We start from the raw sequence: 16,003 nt of genomic DNA, 5'->3' as shown, positions 1-16,003 counted from the left end.
GTTGTGGGAGCGGGTTTTTATATACACCGCTACTCGTTTGGTATGGTTCAATGGTCTAATTCTCTGTCACATTCTTTAACTCATTGATTCCGTTTCTCTGCGGGTTCTATTCTGATTGAGTGCTGGGTCTATTCTCTACACACTAGCATATATATATAAAAAAATTTTTTCACTGTCACAAACACTCTGTATTATATATTTCCCTTTTTTTGTGTGTTTCATGTTTATTTGTCCGATGTTTTTATTATACATTTTAAATAGATATGTTGATACGGATAAGCGGCTTTTACATTGAAGTCACGTTACTGGTATTTTCAGTGGATGTATGTAACTCCTGCCGATTTTTTTCTTTTCTGGGTCAGGTGGGCGTCTTCATGACGTCACACCGGAAGGTATAAAATTTTCGGTTCATTCTTTGATCGCTGATTTTGATGTGCTTGTGCCTGTATTGTCCTGAGGAAGGGAGCGGACGCTCCTGAAACGCGTAGACCTGAACATGGAATAAAGTCACGTTAAATCTATCTCCCTCATGAGTGGTCCTTGGCGCGGTTTTTAAACATCCACTCTTCACATTTTTTTTGCTAATTACAAGACTAGAAACTCATGTGCATGGCAGTCTCCTCCTCAGATACCTCACTGCCAATGTACCATCATCTCTACAAAGAGCCTGGTGTGGGCAGAAGAACTCTGTCAGATCTGCTAAAATCTAAAAATTATTAAAAAAAATTAAGATTGTGGCAGAACAGCTGCACCCAGTAATCTAAGTGATACAACATTGAATTCTTAATCTCCTTTTCTACATCATGTTGCTCTTAGGGGTACTTCTCACATAGCGAGATCGCTAGCGAGATCGCTGCTGAGTCACGGTTTTTGTGACGTACCAGTGAACTCATTAGCGATCTCGCTGTGTGTGACACTAAGCAGCGACCTGGCCCCTGCTGTGAAATCGCTGATCATTACACACAGTGCTGGTTCATTTTTTGGTCGTTGCTCTCCCGCTGTGAAGCACACATCGCTGTGTTTGACAGTGAGAGAGCAACGATCTGAATGTGCTGGGAGCAGGGAGCCAGCATCTGGAAGCTGCGGACGCTGGTAAGCAAGGTACACATCAAGTAACCAAGCAAAGTGCTTTGCTTGGTTACCCGATATTTACCTTGGTTACCAGCGTACACCGCTCTCAGGCCGCCAGTGCTGGCTCCCTGCTCCCTGCACATGTAGCCAGAGTTCACATTGGGGTAACTATGCTTGGCTTAGTAACCCGATGTGTACCTTAGCTACGAGTGCAGGGAGCCAGCGCTAAGCGGTGTGCGCTGGTAACCAGGATAAATATCGGGTAACCAAGAAAAGCATTTTGCTTAGTTACCCGATATTTACCTTGGTTACCAAGCACAGCATCGTTTCCACGAGTCGCTGCTGGCTGGTGGCTGGTCACTGGTCGCTGGTGAGATCTGCCTGATTGACAGCTCAACAGCGACCATGTAGCGACGCACCAGCGATCCTGACCAGGTCATATCGTGGTCGGAATCGCTGGTACGTCGTTTAGTGAGACGGTACCCTTAAGGGTGCTTTACACGCCGATTGCTAGCAATGTCGAGCGTGATAGCACCCGCCCCCGTCGGTGGCACGATATGTGGTGATCGCTGCTGTAGCGAACATTATCGCTACGGCAGCATCACACGCACATACCTGTGCAGCGACGTCGCTGTGACGGCCAAACAATCCCTCCCTCAAGGGAGAAGTGCGTTCGGCGTCATAGCGACGTCACCGCAACGTCACTAATCGATCGGTCAATAGAAGCGGAGGGGTGGAGATGAGCGAGACGTAACATCCCGCCCACCTCCTTCCTTCCGCATTGCCGGTGGAGGCAGGTAAGGAGATGTTCGTCATTCCTGCGGCGTCACACACAGCGATGTGTGGTGCCGCAGGAGCGACAAACAACATCGTACCTGCTGCAGCAACGATATTAAGGAAATGAGCGACCTGTCAACGAGCAACGATTTTTCACGTTTTTGTGCTCGTTGATCGTCGCTCATTTGTGTTGCACGCTGCGATGTCGGTAACGGTGCCGGATGTGCGTCACTAACGATGTGACCCCGACGATATATCGTTACCGATATCGCAGCGTGTAAAGCCCCCTTTAGATGAAGTAGCAAAAACCTGCTGACAGATTCCCTTTAAGGGTTTAACCCAGTGTTTGCAATGTCCTAAAGGACAATAAAATGCTTATCTCTGGTGTAAAAATCTAAGGAACTAAAAGATTTCCTTTGATCAAGTAGCCTATATAATAAACTATGCAAATTTTAAAAATGTCCTAAAGGTAGACAACATTAATGTTAATTTGTAGTGAAGGCCATCCTCTGGGTTTTTCTGCTTTAAAGCACTACTCTAGCATTTTTTTTTCAGTGGTGAAATAGTGCTTTAGATCTAAGGTCCCTTTGCCTGGTCTTATACTCGCACTCTGGCGTTTTCACCTTTTAAAGACACCAGTCCCAGGGCGCCATCTTGTGACTGAAACTTCTGACTGACCAGAAGTTAATGTGACCAGCTCTCCATGTAAAGGGGGCTTTACCCGCTACGATATCGTTAATGTTTTATCGTCGGGGTCACGTCGTTAGTGACGCACATCCGGCGTCATTAACGGTATCGCAGCGTGTAACACTTACCAGCGACCTTAAACGTCCTCCAAAGTAGTGAAACTCGTTCACCATGGAGAGGTCGTCCTAAAACCAAAAATTGTTAATGGTTGTTTATAGATGTTCTTCCTCGTTCCTGCGGCAGCACACATCGCTGTGTGTGACACCGCAGGAGCGGGGAACCTCACCCTACCTGCGTCCCGCCCACAATGAGGAAGGAAGGAGGTGGGCAGGATGTTCATCCCGCTCATCTCCGCCCCTCCGCTTTGATTGGCCGGCCGCTTAGTGAGGTTGCGGTGACGTCGCCGTGACGCCGAACACACCTCCCCCTTGAGGGAGGGATTGTTCGGCTGCCACAGTGACGACGTCGACCAGGTAAGTGCGTTTGACACTGGCTTAGCGATAATGTTCGCTGCAGCAGCGATCACACGATATTGCATGCACTACGGGGACAGGTACTTTTGCATACGATATCGCTAGCAATTGCTAGAAATATCGTAGCGTGTAAAGCCCGTTTAAGTCTATGAGTGCCAGAAAGACACTCTCATAGACTTGCATTAAACATAGACTTCCAGCTCCCTCCATGAAACACTAGAGCAATCCGGCATGTTACAAACTGCCTGAGACCAACAGGAGAGGGGACGATAGCAGATAAAGATGCCGGAGGCTGAGTATGAGACTGTGGGCAGGGAATTTAGGTTAGATGCACCACTTCATGGATTAGTGCTTTAATGTGCTGTAGTTTTCACTTAGGGCCACTAATATTATAAAGTGACCCTGTCTTCAGTGGCTAATCTGAGCAAATCTTTGAGAAATGCCCATATCATACTCCACTGGCAGCCAACCTAATGTTGTGTGGTACCCAGCTCTATAGTAAAAGATTGTTAAACATTAAAGTGTACCTGTCATTTCAAGTAACTTTTCAAAATAAAATATAATTTGTGTTTATATAAAGAATAACATAACTTTTGCCCATTATATGACTTGTATCCTGAATGTTTCACTAGTTCTCGCTTTGTCAGGCTCAATAATTTTCAGTCCTCCCTGAGCTATTGAGTGGAGACTACTAGCTGCTATGATGTCTCCTATACACAGTACACAACAACAGAAGGATTTCTGCTCTTCCTTCTCTGTGTAGCACGTATTACAAAGCAGCAACAGTATGGAAGATAGTATACAGCAGCATGAGAAAAAACATTATACAGAAGTACTGAGCTGTGTGGCTGTAAATCCAGCACTGTACTGAGGTATGATAGTTGCTTGAAGCTGCAGCACAAGCCATGTGTCTTACTGTGCTGAGTGTTCCACACTCCTCCACATCCCTCTTCTCTTCATAGACTATAATAGGTGTCAGGTTAAGTTCACACTTCCGTTGTTTTGCATCAGTCACAATGCGTCGCCTTGAGGAATTACGGTATCCTGCAAAATATTTTGCAGGAATCCGTTTTTTCCCCATCGGCATCTATTAGTGCAGGATTGTGACTGATGGCCTTGCGTTTCATCCGCCGTATGATGGATCAGTCGTTTACTGACGGACCGTCAGGCGGGAGCAATGCTGAATGTAACGTTTTTTGTGTGAGGCGGATCGCTTTTTTACTGTGAGCATGTGCACACTAAAACACCATGATCGACTGTAAATTCAGTTCCAGTTCAAGCGGCCAAAATGATCAGCTGATCGGCCGGCGACGGCGGCTTTTGTGAACGATTAGCTGATCAGCCGGCTTTTGTGAATAATCAGCTGATCGGCCAGCAGCCGGCTTTTGTGAATGATCAGTTGATCGCCCGGCGGCCAGCTTTTGTGAACGATCATCTGATCGCCCAGCGGCTGGCTTTTATGAGCGATGATCGTTCACAAAAGTCGGCCGGCGGGCAATCAGCTGATCGTTCACAAAAGCTGGCCACCGGTAAAACAGTAAAAAAAAAACAACGGATCATTTTTTTGCAGCATCAGTCACATCAGTTGTGCCACTATCTGCAACACATCCTACATCAGTCATGCAACTGATTGTGACTGATGCAAAACAACCCAAGTGTGAACTTAGCCTAAGCTGACAACTCACTGCGCTGGCAGTCTGGCAGCAGGTATCTGCTAATCTGATAGAAGCATAACAATGAGCAAGAAAGCCTGATTCCAAGGATGTATCACTTACGTGACTGCTTGGTGTAGTTTTCATAGAATACATCTTGACTGATGTAGATGTAGCAGAGCTAAGGGGTACTTCTCACATAGCGAGATCGCTAGCAAGATCGCTGCTGAGTCACAGGTTTTGTGACGTACCAGTGACCTCATCAGCGATCTCGCTGTGTGTGACACTAAGCAGTGACCTGGCCCCTGCTGTGATATCGCTGATTGTTACACACTGTTCTGGTTTATTCTTTGGTCGTCGGGCTCCCGCAGGGCAGCACGCATCGGTGGGCTTGACACCTTACCCAATGACCTCGTTCGCGACTCACGTAGACGTGCATCTTCGTTGTGTTCCGCGCCCTCTCTGTTCCGATTGGTGATAGCTACTGCGTTCGGATTCCATCCTCTGTTCTGGCTTGTAGATCGCAGTACATTTCAGAGGGCTGAATTCACTTATCCCGGACGGCGTGTAGCAGCAGATTGTAATACAGTCCATGCTGCATCGGGACTGTAGGCTTTTGTGTGGCTAACCCAACGTGTGTGTGTGTCGGTTGAGCCCGTTTGCCCACAGACGCTGGCCCGTGGGATCTCTCTGCCTGAGCGGTGGCTTTCTATCCCCCTCGTTGGGCTGTTGTCTTCAGTCGGGACTTGGTTGGGAAAGGACCTAAAGTCCAGACCTCAATCAGTGAATTAACTTAGTCCTGTAGATTCAGGACCTCGTTTCAGGGTCTGAGTACCCCCCTCTGTGCTTCGGTTTCCAGTCGGTTCCCGGTTCGGTACCGGCGGGCCACTACCCTGTCCCGGTCCCTTACGGTTCCACCAGGCCATCTTCTCGACTCCTGCAGGCGGCGACCACCGTCTGCCTCCTGGCCAAAGGGTGTCCAGGCTATGACCCAGACCCCTGTCAGACGTTTACTCCTCTCAACTCTTTCACCTCCAAAACTCAACTCTTCTTCTGTCTTTCCCGCCTCAGACTATCCAAACTCCTCGGTGGGTGTGGCCAATCACCTGGCTCCGCCCCCTGGTGTGAATGTCAAGACCCGAGAGGGGTGACCAAGGTTTTCAGGTTGGCTGCTGTTACCTTTTTAGGGGGACGGGTGTTTGTGCAAGCGCCTGTCTGTGACTACCTGGCTAGTCCAGGGCGTCACACACATGTTGTGTGGGGTTTCCTGGCCTACACGGCGCGTGCACATTCATTTCCTGTCCCGTTATAGGGAGGAGTGCGCACCAGCTACTTAAAGCTCCCTCTCCTGTTGGTAGGAGCCAGAGCATCTCATTAGGTTTGCTATCTAGCATCTGTGTGTTGCTCCTGTCCATGTGCTTTGGTCAGCAAGCGTCCAACACCAGTCCTGCTTGTAACCAGTACTGCTCTACTGGATTCCTGTTTGTTTCCCTGGACCCATCCTGACTGTGCTGCTGAAGTCCGCTGCTGCTTAAGCCCGATCACTTGCCTGAGTCCAGCTAACCTTGGGACCGGCGTATTCAGGTACCTGCGTATCCATGGACCGGCATGTCCTATGACTCCAGCCTTGTCTGTGTGATCTGTATTTGATGCCCTACTGTGTTCTGTGAATAAAGTCCGTTTTGTATCTTGAACCAGAAGTCCACGCCTGTTCTGCCTGTATAGCACCCCTGAGACTTCAGTCGCTACAGGGTATTGAATCTCACTTAAGGTGAAGTACTCATCCCGGGTAAGTAAGAGGTTAACCACTGGTGTTCAGCACTTACACAACACACAGCCAGCCACTTTAACTGGGCTAGAGGTGGTCACCATAGCAACGGGACTTCCCCAGCACTAGTGAGTCATCAGTAAGGTGGGGGCAGCATGAGGGAAGTTAGAGAACACACAGACTTTTACCTCAGAACAGTCTGAGATGCAGGACAAGCAGGTTCATTGAAGGGTGTGCTTCAGAGCTCCATCAGAGGGACTGACCGAAGGAGTGCTTAAGAGCTCTCTAGGGACTGACTAAAGAGAGTGCCAGAACATCAGGGACTCAAAGGACCACGGCAACTGAAGGGAGTGCTTAAGAGCTCCTTCAGTTAGGACTGGGCAGACTGGAAGAAGCAGGAGATGACCGGTGGAGCTGGGGAGACAAAGGAGCAACACGGTGGCCAAAGGGTGAGCCTAACAGCCCCTTCGGGACCGGCGCAGTCAGGATGCAGAACCCTAGGGTGGCGTACACTCCACGTTGCGCCATCATAATCTGCAGGGAAGGGGGATTTCATGTCCCATTGCCCACCACAAAGGTCCCGGGGAACAGCAGCATATAGAGTCAGGAGTCAAGACCACGGTCGGTCCACAATTGATTCGTGCTGCCTACGAACCGGAGGGGAACTAATCCCAAGGACACTGGGGTCCCCAAGTAGCTTCACACCATGGAGATCCACACTACAGAGCGCAAGGAAGGAAGGTCTCCCTCTCCACAACACCGGTGGTGGCTTCTGAATCATCCGGGATTGGCTGGGGCCCATCACGGCGGAAATCGGCACTCCAAGGGTGACGACCGGACAGTGAGTAAAAAGAAATTGTCCGTAGTCCTGGTATCGTCACGTCATTGCCGTCACCCTGTGCTCCAGCACCAAAGGCCGCTGCCCCCCACCATCGTCCTCCCTGGGGCCGAGCTCTACCTGTGGGGAGCTGGACCATCTGAGCTGTGCAACCATCTGCCCCAGAGGAGTGCAACATCTCGCAGCGGCGGCTAGTCATTGGCTGCATACCACGGGTGGCGCTGCAAAGCAAACCTCCATCATCCTCCATACCGGTCACCTTTCACCCTTTATTGACACCGAAGGGGCCGCAGAGCTGGGTCAGGCGATTCACAGCAACCCCAAATACCACTGGCCCAGTGATAAGTAGCCCCGTGGGCGCGTCACCTGCACCATCCTGCTGTGGTCAACACCTGTTGCGCCTGCACAATCCTGATGCGGTCCATGCCTGTTTGGCCTTCACCATCCTGCTGCAGTCCACACCTGTTGTGCATGCAAAATCTTCTGCGGTCCACACCTGTCGCACCTGTACCATCCTGCTGTGGTCCACACTTATGCACCTGCATCACTCTGCTGCGGTCCATGCCTGTTAAGCCTGCACCATTCTGCTGCGGTCCACGCCTGTTGCGCCTGCACCATCCTGCTGTGGTCCTTGCCTGTTGCGCCTGCACCTTCCTGCTGCGGTCCACGCCTGTTGCACCTGCAACATCCTGCTGTGGTCCACGCCATTGCACATGCACCACCCTGCTGTGGTCCATGCCTGTTGCGCCTGCACCATCCTGCTGTGGCCCACGCCTGTTGAACTTGCACCATCCTGCTGTGGTCCATGCCTGCCATGCCTGATGACCTGCGCCTGATGTCCCTTGTGCTGCTGTCACCTCGTACTCCTCAGCTGCCACAGTTTTGGTCCCGTGACTTAGGAATGGCACCTGGCATTCTGCCTCACAGTGGATGCTTAGTTAAGCCACTCCCACTAAAGGGTAAGCCTGGGTTCCCCCTGTGGTCCAGTGGGTCCATTATCCCTGCTCGCCACCTCATCCCTGGTGGTGAGAGTGGCACCGAGACCCTGATTCCAAGCTTTGTTTCACTTATTGGCCGCTTGCTGCACTTTTGATGAAATAGAGATTATCACAAGAGTACTAGTAAACCCGCTGCCACGAAGTCCTAAATATTAATTACCTTTTTATAACCCTGCCCCCACCACTGATTGGGAGCTTCCTGCCTATGCACGGTGAATATAGAAAGCTGCCAATCAGTGGTGGGAGTGGGGTTACACAGAACTCAGGATTTAGAGAACTGGTAAACGTGCAGCAGATAAAACAGTGATTTTATCAAAACCGCTGTAAGCAGCCTGGGAAATGCACATTGCTGGAATCAGGGTCTCTACCCCTACATCCTGCTGGTCTGAGTTGGGGTAGCCAAAAAATGATGACAGATTTCTGAAATCATTAAGTATTGATATATAATTACACAACTTTTTTAAATAAATAAACAAACAAGAAAGACTTCACCAGCTCACCCTCCAGAGAGATACCGTCCTTAGGGAGTGGTGCGAGGATGTCCAGTCCGACTTTCTGGATACCAAGTAGAAAAAGTGAAAAAATATCCAGCACCAGCGTTGAAAAGGTCTAAGGTTAAAACATAATTTATTGAAAAGGTAAATAAGAAATGTTAAAACAAGTGTAGTGATATTAATCATATCGAAGAGCTGTTGCTCGAAACGCGTAGACTGAGTCTACAATTGTTTTAACATTTTTTATTTGCCTTTTCAATAAGCGAGATGTTTTCACCTTAGACCCTTCCAACACTGGCGCTGGATACTTTGTTAACGTTTTCTACTTTCTAAATATGGCCGAAACATACGGTACATACTGTTAAATTGCCCAAATTTACTGTTTAACCCTTTGTTAATTACATAAAAGAAGTTGGTAAGTTTGTTTTATACCTTTTGTCCTTAATTTTTATCACAATGGACCTAATGTAGTAGACATTGTTCACTTTCTGCTTGAAATAATTTTAATGCTTTGACTCAAATTCCACGAGCAAATACAAAAACTTAACTATTAATAAATACATTGCATCATAAACATATAGTCTAGAGAAAAAATATATAGATTTTGAAGGAAATAATATTGCACGGAAGTGTTATTTACCTGAATCACTCGCATGTTAAGCCCTGTTTCCTGTGCTAACTGTTCTCGAATGTGTCTTGTAGGTTTTGGAGTGGCGGCAAATGCTGCCTTGAGGGTCTCTAGTTGCTTTGCTTTAATGGTGGTCCTAGGTCCTCTTCTTTTGGTACCAGAGTTCTGCTCCTCATTCTCATTGTTGGCAGTCTCTTTATCAGAAGAGGTGGAATGATCTGTCTCTTTACTTTCATCCTGTACTGGATCTTGAAGATCTGGAGATAAACTTCTGTCTGTACAAGAGGACACTAAGAGACACAGAACATAGTGTTATACAACCTGTATGGTTAACAGATGACTAGAATATTCTATCTATATGGATTCAGGCACAGACATTATATCGTTACTTTAGATCGTAAAACAAATACAGTGGGGACAAAAAGTATTTATTCAGAGAGGCCTGTAATTGACATCATAGATAGACCACACCTATGAGAGACAAAATGAGAAAAATCCAGAAAATCACCTTGTTTGATTTGGCAAGATTTTTTTTGCAAATATTGGTGAAAAATATTTGGTCATTAACAAAAGTTCATCTCAGTATTTTGTTAATAATCCTTTTTTGGCAATGACAGAGGTCAAACGTTTTCTGTAAGTCTTCATAAGGTTGGCACACGATGTTGGTGGTATGTTGGCCCATTCCTCCATGCAGATCTCCTCTAGAGCAGTGATGTTTTGGGCCGGTCGCTGGGCAACACGGACTTTCAACTCCCTCCAAAGATTTTCTATGGGGTTGAGATCTAGAGACTGGCTAGGATATTCCAGGACTTTCATATGCTTCTTACGAAGGCACTCCTTCGTTGCCCTGGCAGTGTGCTTGGGATCATTATCATGCTGAAAGACTCAACCACGTTTCATCTTCAGTGCCCTTGCTGATGGAAGGAGCTTTGCACTCAAAATCTCAAGATACATGGCCCCATTCATTCTTTCATGTACAAGGATCAGTGGTCCTGGTCCCTTTGCAGAGAAACAGCCCCAAAGCATGATGTTGCCACCTGCATGCTTCACAGTAGGTATGGTGTTCTTAGGCTGCCACTCAGCATTCTGTCTCCTCCAAACACGATGAGTTGTGTTTCTACCATTACTACAGATAATAAGTGGAAGACAGAGAAGCCTCTTAAAGAAGAAGTTACAGATCTGTGAGAGCCAGAAATCTTGCATGTTTTTAGAGGACTAAATGCTTATTTTCCACCATAATTTGCAAAAAAATCTTGCCAAATCAGACAAAGTGATTTTCTGGATGTTTTATCATTTTGTCTCTCATAGTTGTTGTCTATCTATGATGTCAATTACAGGCCTCTCATCATTTTAAGTGGGAGAAGTTGCACAATTGGTGGCTAACTAAATACTTTTTTTCCCTACTGTATAATCCAGCAATGTGAAATCTTGCAAGCAAAACATTGCTGTTACTTACAATGCCTCAAAAAGTACATCCAACCGTGATCCCTTGTCATGGCCTTGGTGCACATACTATCGTAAGCCTGCTTTACATGTTACAATGTATTGTGCGATCGCATTTGCTATCGCACCCTCCCCCATCGTTTGTGCAGCACGGGCAATTTGTTGCCCGTGACGCACAATGTTGTAACCCCCTGTCACACGTACTTACCTCCCGAAATACCTCGCTGTGGGCGGCGAACATACACTTCCTGAAGAGGGAGGGACGTTCGGCGTCACAGCGACGTCACACAGCGGCCGGCCAATAGAAGCAGAGGGGCGGAGATGAGCGGGACATAAACATCCCGCCCACCTCCTTCCTTCAGCATTGCCAGCGGGACGCAGGTAAGCTGCAGTTCATTGTTCCCGGGGTGTTACACGGAGCGATGTGTGCTGCCTCGGGTACGATGAACAACAGGACGTGCGATTTTTAGAAAATGAGCGACATGTCAGCGATGAACGAGAAGGTATTTCTGCTCATTCATAGCTGTCACACGCTACAATATCACTAATGATGCCGGATGTGCGTCACGATGTGACCCCGCCGACATCTCGTTAGATATAGCGTAGCGTGTAAAGCCCGCTTAAGTTATTATAAAGGTGAAGCTATACTCCACAGACTTTCTGTTGCTGGATTGTATATTTGTTATACTTTTTGACTTTACATATCAAGTAAAATGGTATTTTCTACATACTATTTAAACACATACAAGACTGCAACTCTTTAACATTGGGTTTTTGAAAATGTTCTACATTGAAGGCATGAGTATAAAGTGGTGCTTATGTGACGCCCTGGCCTATCAGGTCGTCACAGGGTATTGTGCAACCTGCCCTTATGCACAGTATCCACCCTCCTTGGTTAACGGATCCCAGTCCTCAGGTGTTGTTGACAGCTAGTCCAATAAAAATCCTAGGAACACTTACCACTTGAGCCTACCAGACACACCATTGGGGGGCCTGAAAGGAATAGGGCCGCTCACATGGGGGGTTGGTGAGTAGAAAGTGAGGACAGTGACAGATGAGCAAGGGAGTTGAGACAGTGGGGGGTGAAGGAGGTGAAGTGACTCTCTGCGAGGGAGAGGTCACGGAGCAGGGCTCCTGAGTACTAGGTGGCAGACGTTGGTCTGGGCCTGGTAGGAGCTGGAACCCCGGTCGCAGGGGACAGTGTCAAGGGGCACGGACTGCCGAGGAGGGCAGCCGGCGGCCTTGAGCTATCACCGGGCAAGGGCCAGGGCACGATGGGGTACGTGGACCCCAGACCGCAAAGTAGCTTCACGCATTTCGGTAATTTAACCGACGGGGGTGAAGACTTCAAGTGTCATCCCCAACCCGCTCCAAAACCGGGGTACTAGCACACCGATGGGATAGGACTTTCCCACTACAGTCCAAAGAAATCCTACGCGTGAACCCTGAGAGCAAGCTCACTCCGTTAGCTATACGGGTGAGCAGGACCCAGAGAGTTTCATACCAACGGGTCCAAGTGAGACTAAAGTGCCAGGGATAGGGCCACAGACCAACAACAACACCGAGGGCACGGATCCAGATGTACTCCCCGTGGACTACTGCGGTGCTCGGAACTTTGGTTTACAAGCTGTCAGTGTGGTTATTCTAGAACTGACTGAGTGAGTACGTTGGAAACCTCCTCTGCACCTATCCTCCAATGGCACTCAAACTCCACCATCCAATACCAATGCGCCCCGGGACACCAACACCCTACCCACGGAGGGGTTAAACATCAGGCTGCCACACCATCGTCACCGGGCTCCCCAACGGCAGCGGTGGTCCCTCACATTACCACACACCGTGGGTGGCGTTACGAAGTTTCCAAAAAACCCCTGTACATATCTCCCTCCCCTCCTTTTAATCGAGTGGCTGCACGACCCCCGGGTCCGGAGACCCCTCGAGCCACCGCGGATCCGGATCCGAGCGGCGGCAGCGGACAGGCTGCTAACCCGGGGGCAATACACTTAGATTGGACAAAAGCATCAATTGTTTGATCCCTTGTCACCATTATCATCATGAAAATGTTGGGCAGAACATTATAGACAATGGAAAAAATATTGGTACAACTTGCATTTTATTTATTAAAATCAGTTATATAAGTAACTGGCAGGCTCATCTATATGAGCATGCAAATATGGTATGTCAGCCAAACCCGCCAATATCAATGGGTTTGGCCAGCAACCTAATCTGTATGGGAGCCCTGGATAGCTGATGTTGGGAGAGACGGCGATTGAGCATGTCCAATTTTGGGCTGTCGATAGCTTTGCTCTTCTGGAGATAATCTGTTATCAGACATGTCTAGTGACGGCTTTCTCATGGAGAAAAAGGAGCACTTGGCCGAGTGAATACTCCTGTGTATGGTAGAGGCGGTAGACATGGCTACGGGCTGAATGATCAGCCGATGCTTTGTATTCCTGGTGTTTAGCTGTTATCAGACATGTCTTGTGATGGCTTTCTCATGGAAAACACAGAAGCACTTGGCCAAATGAATGCTCCTGTGTATGGTAGAGCCAGTAGAGATGGCTACGGGCTGAATGATCAGCCGATGCTTTGTTCTCCTGGTGATAAGCTATCAGACATATCTAGTGATGGTTTTCTCATGGAGAACACAGGAGCACTTGGCCAAGTGAATGCTCCTGTGTATGGTAGAGCCAGTCAAGATGGTTACGGGCCGAATGATCTGGCGATGCTCTCTTCGGCCGACAGCCATCTGCCATGATTTCAATGAATAAAATACAAATTATATCAAAATCTTTTCAAAGAAACCTATATATCAATCCAGTGAGTTCCTCCTGCTCTATAAGACACTGCTCACAGATGAGGCTGCTTGTTTAACGTGACTGATTAACTTTAAACATATAGAAATGTGCACATTTTTATACAAGGTGCATCGGAGAACATGGCTGCATAAGTGGATCCTTGCTGAGATTGATATTGCAATAGTAAGTCGTATATATGCATCATTCACATATACCAGTGATTGTCATGTAGCCTAAACCAGTGTTCATACACAAATAGCGTATGAAGTTACAAGGAAAAGGTTTACTAGTAGTGATGGGTGACCGTGCCCACCACTGCTCGTTACTTGATTGAGTATTTAGTATTGAGTATGATGGAAGTCAATGGGAAACTCGAGCTTTTTAAAACTCAGATGCTCAAAGCTCAATCGAATAACAACCATCACTATTTACCAATATACTGGTATCATGGCTGTCTTTGAGCATACTGCCTGCATTGACTATTAGCTCTTGAAGTAGCTGGCAAGTTTTATTTTCTATAATATGTGCACAAATAGGATCTAAGGAGTCCGGTCACATTTGGTTGGTTGACTTGAATTCATACACCGTATGTATATACAAGAACCAGTTCATTCACAGGACAAGGTGAACATTGATAGTAAAAGGGTTTTAGGCTAATTTTCAATGACTACATTATAATTCATTCACATTATTTACATATAAAAGGTCACTAAATGTAAATATGAATGGAAGCTCTCACACTGGACATTTCACAATGAACATCTATTTTAATGCACAGCCCCTGGTAGGATTCATCCATGTGAATAGTGTCCTCATACGCATGTCAAAAGGACACTCAAGAAACACAAAACACGGGGGTTTCTTTTTAGACCTTTTGTGTTGTATATTTAAACATATGTTTAGCAATATTGTGTCCATTGATAAAAATACAATATGATTTTGCAGTCCTGGATTTTGCTTAAGTCCAGCAATCTGCAATGTATAAGGTATATTATGACTATTATGAGTAGTTTTTTATCATTGGTTCCATACAACTTTCTGATCATTTTTATTCCATTTTTTATTAAACAAATTGATCAGAAAACAGCAGTTCTGACATTTTTTGTATAAATATTCTCATATTTCATTAGTCTGGATAGTTATGAATATAGACATACCAAAAATGTTTTTTTTTGCGTTTTAGATATTTAAATTTCGGGAAAAGAAGTCATTTGAACTTTTATATTTTTTTTCATAAATATTTATCATTTTGTTTGTTTTTTTACAATTTTATTAGTTCTCACGGGACTTTTGATTTATTGCACAATACTGTACTGTATATTTATAGCTACTTTCCCAGAATGAGTATGTGGTGAGATTTTAATGTTGCAGATTTTTTTTGCCATATATATGCACCTATTAGCTAAATTAGGTTACTTGTATTTTTTCATTGCATTTATTAGTGTATTGTTTTCCTTGCGTCTGAACACTGCAGTTTTTGTTTCTTTTTGGCATTTTAAATAAAGCTGTTTTATTTTTTGATACTTTTTGGTATTTGGCTTTATCAAAACTATATTGATACAATCGTATGTGAATCACATGCATTTTTAGTGCTCTTCTGCAATGGAAGTGTGCTAAAAATACGTGAGTTTTTACCCTTGCGTTTTTTATGCATCTAATGTAATTCTATGGGAAAAGTCCACACACAAAACGCAATGTATTCACAAGAGAAACTGACATGTTGCAGATTTCAGAAATGCACCATTGGTCATGTTACACAGCATAAAAAAAACACAGTGGGCGTGAGACTTCAATAAATCCCATCTTCTAGACTGAAAAAGGTTACGTTTTTTGTATAGCAAAAATATACAGCGTCAAAAACTCACCAAAAACTCAACTTAAAGCGCACCAATCACCAGGATTTTCCTATATAACCTAAAGCCAGTGCTATACTGGCACTATCAGGCTGATTCTATACATACCGGTAGTGGTCAGCTCGGATGTAAAGATTTGGAAACACAAGCAAGTACAGTTTGTAAAATGAGCAGCTTTTTATGCGAGATCATGTTCCTAAAGGGGCATCATGGGACAATGGGGGGACAAATAAGGGATGGCTGTCTATGTGGAATTCATATAGCACAATCTTCAATTAAATACCTGGGAGTGCATATAGGAAGATCGGTGGAAACAATCTATAACTTGAATTATGGACCGCTAATCAGGAAAATTATAGTTCAATTAAAGGGATGGAAAGGTCTGCCACTTCCATTACTGGCAAGATGCCACCTGATAAAAATGATGAGCTTTCCTAGGCTGCTGTATCCCTTCCAGACAATCCCGCTATTGCTAAAACTAAAGGATGTGAATAAGCTCAACTCCGCGTATACAGAATTTCTG

The 16,003-nt window shown here is 46.2% G+C and overlaps 1 protein-coding gene across 1 annotated transcript in view; it reads right to left on the bottom strand.

The window, feature by feature from the left end:
* LHX5 (LIM homeobox 5) overlaps positions 1 to 16,003 on the bottom strand; it is a 69,752-nt gene that overhangs the window by 31,746 nt on the left and 22,003 nt on the right. The window contains exon 3 of the mRNA XM_075341704.1: positions 9,399 to 9,676. Within this exon, the coding sequence (XP_075197819.1) occupies positions 9,399 to 9,676 (278 nt within the window). The remainder of the gene's footprint in view (positions 1 to 9,398; positions 9,677 to 16,003) is intronic.

The sequence above is a fragment of the Anomaloglossus baeobatrachus genome, chromosome 1 (assembly GCF_048569485.1).
Source record: "Anomaloglossus baeobatrachus isolate aAnoBae1 chromosome 1, aAnoBae1.hap1, whole genome shotgun sequence".
NCBI lineage: Eukaryota > Metazoa > Chordata > Amphibia > Anura > Aromobatidae > Anomaloglossus > Anomaloglossus baeobatrachus.
The sequence above is the reverse complement of the archived record's forward strand: the minus strand, read 5'-3'. Positions and strand labels throughout refer to the sequence as shown.